The 15,016-nt window shown below is 42.3% G+C and overlaps 1 protein-coding gene across 3 annotated transcripts in view; it reads left to right on the forward strand.

The window, feature by feature from the left end:
• Positions 1 to 748: 748 nt before the first annotated feature.
• The window catches only part of adamtsl3 (ADAMTS-like 3), a 44,993-nt gene continuing 30,725 nt past the window's right edge, over positions 749 to 15,016 (forward strand). For all 3 annotated transcript variants that reach the window (XM_086058214.1, XM_086058215.1, XM_086058216.1), the window contains exon 1: positions 749 to 885. In XM_086058214.1, coding sequence (XP_085914340.1) covers positions 829 to 885 — 57 coding nt within the window. In that variant the 5' untranslated portion in view covers positions 749 to 828. The remainder of the gene's footprint in view (positions 886 to 15,016) is intronic.

The following is a 15,016-nucleotide window of genomic DNA, read 5'->3' on the forward strand; positions in this document are numbered from 1 at the left end:
AGGTGGGTCATACCTCGCATACCTGCACTATTGTGAGCTTGCTCGCAGTCTCTTTTGGAGCGATGAGGTTTCCAAAAAAAACAAAACAACAGTCTTGATATTCCAACACTTCGCTTTCATGAGTTCTCGGACCCACTCACTGTTTTGAATGCAACAAATACAAAGCAATCATCTCATCTCAAAGCTTACATGAGGGTCAAGCTGACATTTGACCAACTGCACGTTGGAGGGCGTTTCATGCCATTCTCCTCATTAAAAGAAACAAATATATATCTTGGATTTTTGAAGGAAAATGGCCACATCAGGCCGATTGAGTTTGCCTTTTAAATATTGTTCTCTTCTAGTGTATTTTTGTTATTATTATTATGATGCATGTGCTTACAGCAACTCAGCTTTGATTTAAAAATTGTACATGCGCAAATACTCTCGTGCTTCAATGGACGCACGTAAGCGTCAAGTGCACAAACGCTGTAGTCCAGAACTCAGGAGCGTGTTTTTCTTTAATACAACACCCCCCCCCCCCTTTCTTTTTTTCTTGACTCGTGCCTGGTATGCAAACATAAATATAGCGGCAACGTGTTCGCACCGGGAGCAACATATCTCAAAATGTTACGTCAGACGTCACTTACTGCGCGCGTCGTTTCGGTGCGGGAGCTGAGCTGAGTCAACACCCCTCCCTTCCTCCACCCCCATCTCCCACGCCCCCTCCGCACTGTCACACGCACGCACCCACTCGCACACCCACCAGCACAGGCACCAAGCGGAGGGAAAAAGAGACGCGATCACTTGTGTCCATTCAGTGCCCAAACAAGCGGAATTTGGGGAGAGATGACGTGGGGCGGCTGGGGTGCGACTGGACTGCTTCTGTTCGCTGTTTGGGTCAAGGTAAGGTTCGGAAGAGCACAGTTGTGAAGGTCTAGTCCTGACGAATTACTTTGAACACAAGTACAGTAGATGGGTATGTGCTGCTGTTATAAAAATGTTCAATGGTAAACAGCTGATTATTGTACTATATAGCTATGAGATTATCATTATCATGTCGTGTATTTATATGTAAACTTCATGCAAAACGTTAGCTTTATTTATAAAGTGCTTTTCACAGACAGAAGTCACAAAGCGCTTCACGAAAAGAGGACAGCCTCATACTAAACAATATAAAATACAATGCCATAAAACAGAAACAAATATTTGTACTGTGTATATAGACGCACATATAGTGCAGCATAAATATAAGAGCAGTGTGAGGCAAAACAAACAACAACAACAATCGTGTAAAATACAGTAAGATATAGTAAAATGCAATAAAAGTCTATTAGTTCTGGAAAGCCTGATTTTAATTTAACAACTAACTTGTTTTGATCGTATAGCTTGCCTTTAAAGTATTCATTGAGATTGAGACATTTTGATTTATCCCTGTGTAGCAAATGAGAGATAAAATAAATTTTTACTTATTGTACAGCTCTGTTGGTCCAATCAATTACAATAAAGTTTGATAATTGGCCCTAATATAAATACAAAATCACAACAGAAATTTAGTGCTCATGTTGCTGAATGTCTCGAAAAAAAAGTGCATCACCATTCCTTTGAGGCAGCAGCATCTGACCTTTTCTACGCGCCATACCCCCAGGAAAGCCCAGAATATGATCACGCGTGTCATCCTAATCAGCGGCGTGTGTGAAGTCACCTCTCACTCATCGCCACTCCAGCATGTTATCTCTTCTAGATGGCCCGCACACTGCGCGGCCAGAATTGTAGAACCGAAACGGACGGCACTGCAGGTGCTGAGAGTGTTTCATGGTGGTCCGCCCCTTGATTTAGTTTAATCCGTGAACAACGGACATGAAGGCCGTCATCCAGCCAGCGCTCTCCTCAATCGCCTTTACACAGCTTGGGTGCATACTTTTATCTTTTTGTCCCAAGAAAAGCTGCAGACTTTTACCTTGATGTCCAATAATTAGCCCTAGGTAGTCACTGGCGAGAGCCCACCCTATCGTGGCTTCCTGCTCACCACGCATACCACCACCCGCACACTCCATTCCTTCAGTTTTATGAACCACCTGGTTGCGAAAGTTCGCTCTACTTTTGGTCAATCGTCTTTCAATGTTCTGTCTCAAACAACTGGAACAATCTGCTGCCCAATGAGTCGAATATCACCTGTAGATAGTTTGCTTTCATTTTGCTTTGTTTTGACTCTGTTGGCTGCTATCAGGTCAGAACTGCAAATGAGAATCTCTTAATTGCTTTACCTGGATAAATAAAGGTAATTATTTTTTTTTTTTATAGCTTTAGGGTTATAACAGCTTGTCCCTTTGATAGTACCCTTCAAAGGATCACTTTTGTCTATATTTTCCAGCTTGGGAATGCCCCATGAGCCGGTCCAAACATGAGCTCAGAGCCCACTAATCAGTCACACGTGAGTGTAACTTGCACCTTGACAGGTCAGGACCGACCCCCTCCTTTTGTAACCTTCTTTGTGACAGTGGCGGTAAGCGAGCTTCTCGCTGAGGTGGCGTCCAAAAAATGACAAAAATGTGCGCAAGGGGCAGCATGAATCAGCACATTTGCAGGCACGCAGTGACCCGCGCGCTTGACTTTAGAGACGTCCGGTCCACAAGTGGTCCCGGCGACTCTCTCATGTTAGACCTTGGGTCAACGTCTTAGCGCGACTATTCTGGTGAAGAAGAATGGGTCTCTATACTTGTGTCTCTGGTCTTTGGAGGTCCTCTTCTGTGTGATTTGTGTGTGTGGGCCAAGTGGCCTGTGGCTCTGACCCTAAATGGAATAGACCTTCCTTTGTGGGTGACATAATGGCATACCTTAAGTGAGCCTTGGAGGACTCTCACGCCATTCGCTTTCTCCATGAAGCCATGTAGAATCTTGCCCTTAAGAAGCAGCTATCTGCTTGTTACCGACAAGTGTGCAACAATTTCTCTTCTGTCGCAGTGCTTGGCAACCACAATTCTTTTTAATGATCTCGCTGGAATTCACAAGGAAGTTGGCCACAAGAAGCAACAAATTATCTTGTTTATTCAAGGAAATGGCCCCACTTAACGTTTGAATGCAGCCTCCCATGGACACACAGGGAAGCTGTTGGCAGGATCCAGATGGGCCAAGTCATGTAAACGGTCCTTAGTGAGCGGCAACATATATCGGGTGCCCCAAAAATCAAACCGATACGGCTTAATTGATACTCCATGTAGCTTTGGCCAGTGTGTTTGCTGTGGGATGGATTGGGAAGCAAATTCATATGGAGAAGGAACACTCTTAATAAGAGTTGGGTAAAAAATAACCCATTTATCTACCCATCTACTTGGGTTAATTTGACCCAACATTGGGTCAAAAATTGGGTCATATTGTATAAAACAACCCAGAAAGTTGGCTCAGATATTCTACTTGGGTCAGTTTCACAAACGTGAGACAGAAATTGAGTCATTTTCTATAAAACCACCCAGAAAGTGGGGTACAAACAAACAAACAAACAAACAAACAAGAATGTTGGGTAAATTTGACCCAAGTAGAGGATATTACCCAACTTTCAGTTTTTGTTTTGTTTTGTTTTTTCACAAAACATAAAATAAGATAAAGGGTAATTTTCTATAAAAACAACGCATACAACCCATAAAGTTGGGTCAGATCCTCTAATTGGGTCAATTTAACCTAACTTTCTGGGTTTTCATGAGGTGATTTTATATAAAACAACCCATAAAGTTGGGTCAAATTGACTTATAAAGTGGACCTGGATCCACTATTGGGTTACTTTTGACTCAACTGTTTTTAGAGTGAACATATGGCTCATGATGGATGGATGAATGGAGCCAGTTTTTGGAGTGTGTTAACACGGACTGTTTTCAGTTACACAACAAAAGCCTTCAGTCTCATCCCATTGTTGCCATCTGGTCTTCATCTCTGCAGTGTGCCATTGCTTAAAATCCAGCGTGTGTAATGTCAAGCCAAATTGTAGTGATACATATTTGCAAAGCATTAACTTTTCGCAGAGTGTTGCTGGCATTCTTGTGTGAGCAACTTGCTGAAGGTGTACCGGGATGCTCCTGTTCCAAATTGGGGCGAGCAGGCGTTTATCCTGCCAGAGCTTGGCCGAAAACCATGAAACTCCATCCTGCTCTTGGTACACTGGTGAATAAAAAGTCACCGGGAAAAAATAAGAGATGGCAGATTCCCAAGAAAGTCTTGCAATGGACACTGGCAAAGAGCGACTGAAGGCTGTGGAAAATGGGAATGAGAACAGGAATCCTCAGTTGAGACACTGGCACTTGAAATTGTTGTGCAAACCTGATGGTTAATGATGGTGTCTTGAGTTTTTTTCAATTTCAAGCCAAAATAGCTGCTCGAGGGAAATGTGAAAAATGGAGCAATAAAGGTAGTGTGATGCCCTCGAATGCGGGCAAAGAGAGTCACAGTTGATAATGCGGTACACGTCACATGTCAGGAAAACTAGCAGCAAAAAACAAACAAACTCAAAAATATTATAAAACTTCATGCAATATTGCCGGGATTTACTTTTACGGCCACCTGTTTTACTTCACATTGTGCATTGCCAAGTGGCCGCCAGTAGATGGCAACGTTACAGCAGAGGGACGTTTTTGTGGCGTTCCTCCTGGACAGCCCACAGTCGTGGCTTAATTGTGCAGGTGGTTAACCCCATCCCCTCCACACTCGCATTCCCCTGCAGCTTCTTGTAAGTGTGCTTCTTCCCTCAGCAGGAGATTCGTTTCTCACCATCCAGCCTCTGTTATCATGTCTTTCGTGACACATGTTGGACTCCATCTGTCTCTTCCGTCATTGCAATCCACCGCTGTTGATTTATTCCCATCTTGTTTGTCCCGTCATCTGCTCACCATATTTTTCAAGGCGCTCACGACTGGAGTGTCTCTGCACGCGTTCAGCTCTGTCGACTCTGCCCCACCCTTGACCTCGGACCCCTTCCCCAGTGCAGGAGCTGCAGTGGGAGCGCTCGGGAGTTGTGCTAACGAGAAGGGAAATCACCCCCAAGGTGAGGACTAATTAGAGGGGAGTCGAGATAGGAGGTGTGCGCGCTCTTGTGTAAGTGTTGAAAACAGTACTTGAGAGGCCCCGTTTGACACTCAAGAGGGCATGACGAGGAAGGAATGGATGTAAAGGTCAACAAGGATGTTGAAATAGGACCAAGGTGAAGTGGAAATGTTTTTTAAGCGTTCAATGATTTTAAAACAATTCCTTACAAGAGTACATTTAGCTTAATGCTAACATGCTAATAGTATCAACCATTTTAGAAGCTACACAATTGAACAAAAAGTGGTGCAACAATACAATATTACGGTTATATATTCTTTATCCTCTGCGGAAAAACAACTAATATTACACAATTTCCCTGAGCTACTCAGTAGTTGTAGGTAGAAGAAGAAGAAGACTCTTCTGTCTGTTTCTGCATGACGAGGTTACACTTTACTGACTCTTGGGACTCAGCATACTGAATTGAATTGCAGCATTAAATCACAATGCAATTCTATTGAATTATGTTAATTCTCATTTTTTTGTAAAGTACAATATGATAGTGCTGATTTTTATTTATTATTTTTATATTATTATTATGATTATGAAAAAAATATGTTGGAACACATTAATGACATTTCCATTCATTCCAGTGGATAAAGGTGATTTGAGGTACAAGTGTTTTGAATTAAACGCGTATGTCAAGGGTACTGTACTAAAAGACTATAGCAAAACATTTTCAGTGCCTTGCAAAAGTAGTAGCCCCTTTGAACTTTTTGACTTTGTTCAGAAAAGGGACCTTTTGGAGGCAGTTGGCTGCACTGAGAGAAAAGGGGGGGAATATTTTTGCACTTTCTATTTTTTTTTTTTTTTTAAAGTTTACAATATCATAAATTTTGTTCCTCTTCACAATTGTTTCCCACTTGGTTTTGATTCTTCACAAAACACAACATTTTATGTATTTTGTTCGAAGCACGAAATGTGGCAAGAGGTGAAAAAGTTGAAGGGGGTACCTAGTACTTTAGCAAGGCACTGTATTTGGCGGCCAAGGGATGCCAATATTCAAGGAGGATTTCTCTGAAGGATGTCCATAGAGCAAAAATGTCGAGTAGAGGAAACAAACATAAAAGTGTGTCGCAGCGAGGAGATAAACTCGCACAGTCCTGCGGTAATTCCAGATTCTGTGATGGCTTGAAAAACAAATAGAAGCATGGCTATCTGTCTGCTGCTGAGAGGGGCGGAAAGGAGATTGGATTGTGAGAAATGTAGAAGGGGCAGGACAACAAAGCTCAATCTACTGCTAACAAGATTGTCTGGGTGACTGCTTGGGTGGCGTGTACCTCTAGGCGTTCACTTATCAATAATAGAATAAGAATTTCTCACGCTGCCTTGAAGCAGTGACGGTAGAGCAGATGTTCACTGATCTTTGTTCTTGATCAACCTGCTGCCTAAAGGGGCCGTGGTGGTAATCGAAAGGAAATGAAAACAAAGCACGTTTGGCACAGAATGAAATGTTGCAAGTGGATATTTCAATCATGTGACCGTACCGGTGGAAAGTGTGCCATACAAAAGGGGGGTAAGGTTCCACCAGATTGGCAAAGTTAGCATTGCTTTGTGTCAATTTTGTCCCTAGACTCTCACTTGTCTGCTTTTTCAACAAAAATGAGTAAGCAGAAGCTGTGTTGTATTCTTCCAGCTGGCTTGTACCAGAAAATGGCATTCGTAGATGCCATTTTGGCTTTGTACCGCCCCCTTCTGTCGGCTGAAATTGACCCCAACGTTCAACGTCCAAACCAAACCCACAAAACTGGTGAGTTGTGAACTTCGCAATGCGAGCCCGAGGGCATTTTGACATCACTTTTAGTCGACAGCAGAGGGCGGCGTAAAACCAAATTGGCAGTCCTCTAAAATGGATGAAAACAGATGGAATAATCTGCATAATTCTTATTCCACAAACACAATATTCATTAATCAGAATCCCATGTTTAGCCTCATGGGGCACAAATAATTTTTTTTGCTTGAGTTCCCTTTGATGAATTACTGGACTATATTTTTGCTGTTTATTTCATTTGGAAAAAGACTGTATTTGTGTCTAAGCATATTACCACAAAAATGTGTGATCGATGAAGTACATTTTTTGTAACGCTTGCAAAGAGGCCATGTGCTTGTATCAGGTGGCAGCTACGAGACCTAAGCGTGAACTTGACTATGAACTCAATGCGACCCTTTTTGTTATTATTATTTAATGTTTTCCATAAGCCTGCAGCATGTTGTTTCAGTGTTGAACGGTGATGGATGTTTGACCTGTACAATGAACAAACAAAAACAAAAAAAACGCACCCGCTGGCTGTTGTTGTTTCAAGGCATTGACTCGCTTGACGGCTTTTGTTTGTGCGTAGTGGTAAATTTAAAGTGCCACTTTGGAATTTCGTCCCGGCATACCGTCGTCTGATGACTTTGCCCAAAAGCTCTCACTCGCTGTGATGTCAGTGGGGGAGGGGGGTGGGGACAGGAAAAAAAAACGCCAACTTGCGTTTGCCCGACGTGTTGGAATCTGTCGTCCGCCTGCGCTAATCCTGTGCTGCAGCAGAAAAAAAGAAAATCAATATCTGTAAAAATACATGATAATTCGGATAATAATAATAATAATAATAAAATAAAGTGGTTTTAGTTTATAAATTGTATCTAAATGTAACCCTCCAGCGCGTAAATGGCCAGGCAAACAATTGCTTAACAACTGTTTTGCCAATTGTAGGGAGGAAATAATGTGTGATTTAATTCTAACTGACAAAGCAGGAATGTTTCCATTTGCAAAAAATTTTTTTGCAGGGCAGTGCATTGTCTTGACTGTTTTGTAATTTTTTTATATAAGTTGTGTGGGCACAAATGGCTTTATCGCCATAAAGGCTCCAGTTAAATCATCACATCATCAGCAGGTTGCCAGTAAGCAAGAAATTTCCCAAACAATGCTCCGTCGTACCCCTGTCGGACCTGAATGTATTAGTTTTATGCTCCAATGCTTGGGGAAAAAAATCCACTGCCGCGCTATCAGTTGTCTCATTATATTATATCAACTGTATCGTCTTACTATCGACTGTAAGGCCACTATTATGTGTTCTTGATTTCCACCATACATAACGTGGGTGACATTTAGTACTTGGCTCATAAACATAAATAAGCCAATAATGGTGTTTTCCTTTTAGCCCGTGGCTAATATTAAACTTTTATAACGCAGGCTGGCTTCATGTAATTGCACGTCTTCTGCAAAAGTGAGTGCAAAACATGTTAATTAGCAGCAAAATCCTGGCAGCTGGCAACACATAAGTATATTTGGCCAACGAGTCTTTTTGCAAAACAGTTGCAGTATTTATTGCTTTTCCCCGACGCCAGCGACAGCGAATGCGGTAACTCAGTAATGAATAACGCTTACTGGCTCGCCATTAATTTTTGCTTAGCTTTCAGACACAGGCAATTTACACAGCATGCACAAATGGGCGGCGTACTGTAAACAGTCATGTGACACTGAAAGAGTACCTCTAATGTACAGTGATGGCGTGTTTCATTACATCAAGCACAAGATGCTATTTTTTGTTATTTATGCATTTCAATTGATTGATGCAACCATGTGTATCTGCAATACAACCTAAGAAAAGTATTATGCCGACATACTCCGCTTCTTGAGCTTGTCCTATATATCTTTATTTTCCATCAATTGTCTAGTTTTATGGACATCTTCAAGCATATGACACAAGCAGCGCACAGATGTACTTTTGTCGTAAATCCTGATTTCATGTCATCATACTGAGCCTCTCCCTTTTCCTGGAACTAATCGATTTCTGGTTTCCTGCGTCTCACTGGTTGGACTCTCCAAATGGATGACCACTGCGTCTTTTGCTGGCCCTGCAGAGGAGAGGTAGTGTCACTGAGGGCAAAATTAGTTCCTTTTATAGAGTGAAAAGGATAGGGTTGTTGTTTTTCTATGTTAACTTCCTGCGCCAGATTGTTAGGTTCAAGCTGTATGGAAGGTTGTCGCTGTGCCCCGTGTTTTGCTCGTGGACCTTCAGTGAACCCGCATGCCCGAGCTATCTGGATGACGCAAGAGAATCAGGGCAGATCCAGCATTTGTGTCTCATCAGTTTCAGGCACACCCAGCTGTTGTCATAATTCTCCCCATTTGAAAGGCCTTCTGTGCTTCTTGGATTGTTCATTGTCACCGGACGGGAGCAGGGTTGATCATTCTTCGGTGGGAGGGCTTTCCACCCTTGACCAAAAACTGCTCTCAAAAACCATGAGCATGATGAAGTGAAAAACAAAACCATAAGTGGCCATTTTGGGCACCCACAATCGGCTTTAATGGAATTATGATATCCAAAACATACTGTTTAATCCACACCTACTCAAAATGAATCCAGACCATTGTAGGGTAGGATCTGTAGGATCTAATAGGGTTACCTTGTCAGAACCTTTAGCGCCCTTGGTTGGGACGTCTGCCCATTTGGTCTCTAGCTGGTCTCAAACCTTAATCCATCTGGTTCCTAAGCAAAGTCCTTGAGAAAGTCTCAAGAGACCACTGTGTATCAAGTGCTGTCATGACCTTTACAAGTTCTTGGCAACCACCTGTCTTGCAGCATCCATGAGATTCACTTCTTTCTACAAATCCTAACACATCAAGATTAACAGTGTATACTCGGCACATGTCCACCTCCTGTATGCATCCCGTTTATCGGACTGGTATTTGGTCTTGATATTCAGTTTCCAACCAGATCTGTTGTCCAAACCTGAAATGACAGAGCAAGTCTGAGCTTGAATGTCTGAGGTGAGTATGCACAAGTTTTTCTGGCTGTTACTTAATGAAATGTCTTAGGGTATTTACAGAAGATGCTTGAATGTCTTTGGGAATGTTTGGCGTGATGGTATTCACTGTTCCCAAATGAATTGATCATTTTTGAGTTTGTTTTTGTTTTTTTCCTGGATGTTTTTCGATATGCCCAGTCAGGACTTTTCTGCTCAGCTTGCCATTGCCTTTGCTTTAAAAAAATAAATAAAAATCAGCTGTTTTCTGTGTAGCTTAAACGCTTAAAATTATTATTGAAGAGCCTTTTAGCTTTTTTTTTTTTTTTTTTTTTTTTTTTTTTAAGGGAAGGACAAGAGTTAGGACAGAAGCCAGGGATTCTTCAGCACGCTTGTTCTGTAGCTATGCCCAACGTTGCCAAACTCTGCTCCCCACTGAGATGACCCTGGGCATGCGCTCCAGCTGTACAAACACAGCCTTATTGCTGAACACACTCTCATGTTTAAGCTGAGCCAAATCCAATTATTTAGCTAGCCTTGAACCTCCCTCCACCCCCCTTTTTTTTAATATATATATATATACATATATTTGAAAATATTTCAGTAGCACATATTCAGCCACCATGTTCAGAACATGAGCTGCTCTGCCAGGCTTAACAAGCCTGACAAATATGCACCACTAGATTTTTTTTATCCACTTTGTTTTAAAACAGAAATACCAAAGTCGACAAGGAGGGGACGCAAATACTACATCACTTTAAAGGTTGGCTGTGCTCCAGATGTCAGTGGTATAATTCATGCAAAAGCACCTTGTTGCCAGCCATTGCAGAAGAATGACAGGGAAGTTTTAATGATTAGTCAGCATACTGGCAATCCTCCATTATCACTGTTGACTACGCCGAGGTTCCAGACACACGTTTTTGGAATGTCTTTCAACTTAACCTTCTTTAAAGTCTTCTTGAAAGCAGCTCGATGTTTTTTTTCTTCTCCTTCTCTCTAGTTTGTAGGGTACCTTTTAATGATGTCGTCTCAGTTAATTGTACCTTGTGGGAGTCACATTGACAAGACAATTGTTGGACCAATTTACGCGGTCAGGCCGGTGAGAAAAACCCAATTGTCTGTGATATCCATGTTGGGACCCTGTTCTCGTCCTTGAGTGTCACCTCCCGAAAGATTTGACCATTGCTTTATATCAATGATTCTCAATCTCGGTCCTCGAGTACCCCTATATCCAGCCTGTTTTCCATGTCTTCCTCAGCCAACACAGGTGTTTCAAACAATCAGCTAATCAGCCAGCTCTGCATGAAGCCTAATAACGATCCTCAGCTGTGTTAGGGGAGACATGGAAAACAGGCTGGATAAGTGTAGTCGAGGATCAGAAGAACAGCAGCTGAATGCAGGTTTAGTTAAAGGCAGAGGTTTGACTGACTGGTAAAAGCTTCTGAGTGAGCACAATTGCCTTCCCTGCTAGGCATGGCAGCATTCCAGATGAGGTTATGGATGATAATTTCCACCAATTAAGGAATGCCGTATGCTATGTTGGTAAGTTTGCTCCATAATTGTGGTTAGGCAGTGACCGCAGACGGCGCTCTGGAGTTGAGCACGGCAAATGTTGCTGCTGGCAAAAGAAGTTCAGGAAAACGCAACAGAACAAACTTGCCCACAACACGCTTGTACGGGAATCTTCATAGATTGCATTTTATACTTAATGGTTCTTGCTTTGCAGTGCCGAGGTTTCATTTCCTTCATTGAGTGTGGTCGTGATTTGGGCCAAATGCTTGCTAGTTACAGCTATTATTGCATTGGTCTTCTGGGAGGTCTGGCATAGGCAGCTTGCTCGTGTCTTTGGGGAACTGCCCCGGTTGATTCGACAGAGACTTGCGTTGTGATGGCACATTGTTATGATCGAAATGGACAGAATTAAATATATTGACCACAACTGTGTGCTCTCAGTTGCGGACCCAGGCAGGGGAATGTTACTGTTACAGATGAGTGATAAGATAATTGAAAAATGAGCGACTCCAGAAATGCCTCCGTTTTTCAAAAAGGAATTTTATGAGCGTTATCTCTCAGGTCAGTATGAACTTGTGGAGCAACTCCTACTTACAGTATTTCTCAGACGTGTTGATCCCGATGATTAAATTGAAACTTCGTTTTTTACATACTATTCAAGTGTAGCACCTTCAAGTGGTGGACGTCGCATGCAAAGTGTTGTCGTGAACTCGTAGTCCTTGGACGTTCGGAACATTGTGCCACTCTGAATCCCTCAATGAGGCGATATGATGATTGAGTGCGGACAGATGTTTCTGGGGTTTGCATATGCAGTGTGCGGTTATGAATAAAACTCCGAATTCAAATCTGCTGCCGTGTTTTCTTGTGTTGTGGTTTTCTTATGCGGCAACCATCCATCTTTAGAGCTGCTGTGTGGTCTTGTGCTCAATGGCTTCTAACCACACCTTGCTTCATGACTGCTTATAGCCAGTGATTATGGTTATTTAATGCAGCCACAACCAGACTATTAAGTCAATTGCACCTATTCAAGGGAGAACTGCAGCACAAAGTTTTGCTTATTTGCCAGCGAGAGACGAGACAGACCTTTAAAAAAAAAAAAGACCAAGACCGAACCCGAGAACTACAACACTATCTTTAGCTATGACTAAATCTCTGTACTTTGCCTAATGCCCAAATATATCTGGGATAGACTCCAGCATGCCCGTGACCCTAGTGAGAATAAGCAGTATGGATAATGGATAAGGTAGATGATTTTTCTCTCACCTGTTGACCGTTATACAAATTGCCGCCTGCGGTTCAGAGCTACGTACTGTTGCATTTGAGTGCTGATGCAAAGTTTTGCAAAAGTCTAGTTTTGCAGCTGAAAATACAAATCACGCTAAATTTGCCAGTTCAGTGAACCGCACCCCAGTCTCTCATCTTCGTGGGAACATCAAGTTACCATCTACAAATAAGTGCAGCTCAATGCTTTGTTTTAATTGACATGATTTGTAGCATTTATTGCTCAATATGTAGTAACAGATGTGTTACAAATTGTTGCATCATCGGAGTGAATTGACTGATTTTGATTTAATTAGATCTTTGCGGCTCAAGTCTCCACGGACTCCTTTATCTCTGCCCTCCTATATTCAAATGAATAACATTTTGAAGCGTTGCTTGCCTCAAAGCTAAATGATGGATTAGTCAATCTGCTTCTGGACCCAAGGACAGAGGAGATCTCAGCAGAGGCGCGAGAAGATGGATGATTTAGGGGAAACAAAACTCAGGATTGTCCACCCTCGCTTGCTTGAGTTTCACATTCTTACATAATCTCCCGCCTGTGATACATGCTGCAATTCACTAAATGCAAGGCCAAGGCCATCAATCATGGGTAGTCAGTAGTCAGGAAAACAAGTGGCTTTTTTTTTCATATTTAAGTGGGTGTGATGGAGGATGCGTTTTGGGCGGATGTCATAGCAAAAGTCCAACTGAAGCCTTCCAGCTGCCTCTTTTTGAAGCACTTACCCCCGGGAGAACACCAACAAAGCCAAGCCAATGCAAATGACCGAAAGAAATGTAATCAGCATCTGTGAATTTACCTCTTTAATAACCATGGAACATTGGTAGCTCGAAGTGTTGCTCCCGTCTTTGTGTAAGCGTTCTTTCAGGAAATGATGAGCGACGGTGCCTTCACTGACATCACCGTGGGAACCAATGTGGGCCTGTCATGACTTCCTGCAGCTGATATGCACTTTAAGCAACAACGGGCCAAAGGTGTCAATTTCCTCTTTGACACATGAAAGCCCACTGCTTCAGCGAACCTTCCAGGGTCCACTGTGCATGTTTTTGCTTTCCGATTAGGCGGTTACTAACTTTGCTGCCGTTTTGTGAGCTGTCAAAAGGCAGTTCTCAGGGCCTCATTAAAAACCTCCACATTAAATCTAAAACCAGCTATTACTGAGTGAGACAACCACAGTTTCTGGTACACAGATTAATGTAAATGGTAAATCTATTTTGCTCATGTGACATTTTTCCTCGCTCCGTAATAGCTTCTAAAGGCCTGCGGCGGTGGATTTCACAGGTCTTTCTGTTTGTAGCGTCCCACCACATAATCAGCTCGTAGTAGTTGGGCCATTGTGACCACACACATGGTTGGCAGGTGGGTTGAATCTCAAAGGAATTATGCGAATTGCTTATGTTACACTTTTTGGTCAAATGTTCACGTTGCAGTCACTTTTTTGTCAGGTCCGGCGTGATGAACCGTGATTTATAGCGAGGCGAGGACGCAGCCGGTATGAACATTATGGCATTCGCTCCGTGTTTGTATTGCAGGCCGATAGTTTACAGTCCCAAACGCCAGCAGATAGTTGAAGAAAAATGGCTGCCGACAACTATCATAAAAAATGATGGATGCTATAACATTTGTAAGATGAGTTATCCCGGTTCCCTTTTTACCCCCTGCACACAAACCTTTACACTAATATGCTTTATTACGCCTGTTTGAGGCTATAGCTGCTGCAACAATTACCACGTAGTTGCCTTGGTCTTCATTCGAGTTCATCCGAAAGGTGTTTGATCAGGTTGAAGAATGGATAGTCACAGTCATTTTCAAGCTATTCCTGCAAAGTTGGACACATTGAATGGTCTTCATAAAGAATCCTTGTTCGGCGGACAGATGACACTCAAGAGACTGAGAAGTTAAAAGAAATCTGGCAGATGGGCTTTGAGAAATTCAAAGAGGGATTTGGAGATTTGTAGGATAATTAAACAATCCATCAGGAAGTTGAGAATGTGATGAAAGTGCTGGTTTGGTTTCTCAGGTATCTTGTGTGAAAAAGTAAAATTGTAAGCAGGAGGTTTTTTTTTTCTCGCAAGGCAAGCCAAAACTATGTCATAGCCTTCAGAGTAGCCACAAGCAATTCTAAGCACTCCTTAATCCCAGGATTTCATCATGAGTGGAAAAATCTGACTTTGGATAAGGTTTGGATATGGCAAAAGTCCTCAGATACAAGGGAAAAGGCTTCCTTTTATTTCCTTTGACTAGATTAGCGGTGAGAGAGCGAGAGGAAAGGAAGGCCACAATGTTTCCTCTTCTAAAATGTGTTAAGTGAATACTTGCATAAATCCCTTGAACGTGGATTAGCAAAAATATATTTTGCTCTTCAGTTTCATTCAGACAGGAGCCAGTCTTTAAAAACGTCTGTCCTTATTTAAACGTTGGATGGGAACCTAATTAAAGGCAGAC

This window comes from Leptonotus elevatus, chromosome 17 (genome assembly GCF_054856555.1).
Source record: "Leptonotus elevatus isolate MCC_2025b chromosome 17, RoL_Lele_1.0, whole genome shotgun sequence".
In the NCBI taxonomy this organism is placed as follows: domain Eukaryota; kingdom Metazoa; phylum Chordata; class Actinopteri; order Syngnathiformes; family Syngnathidae; genus Leptonotus; species Leptonotus elevatus.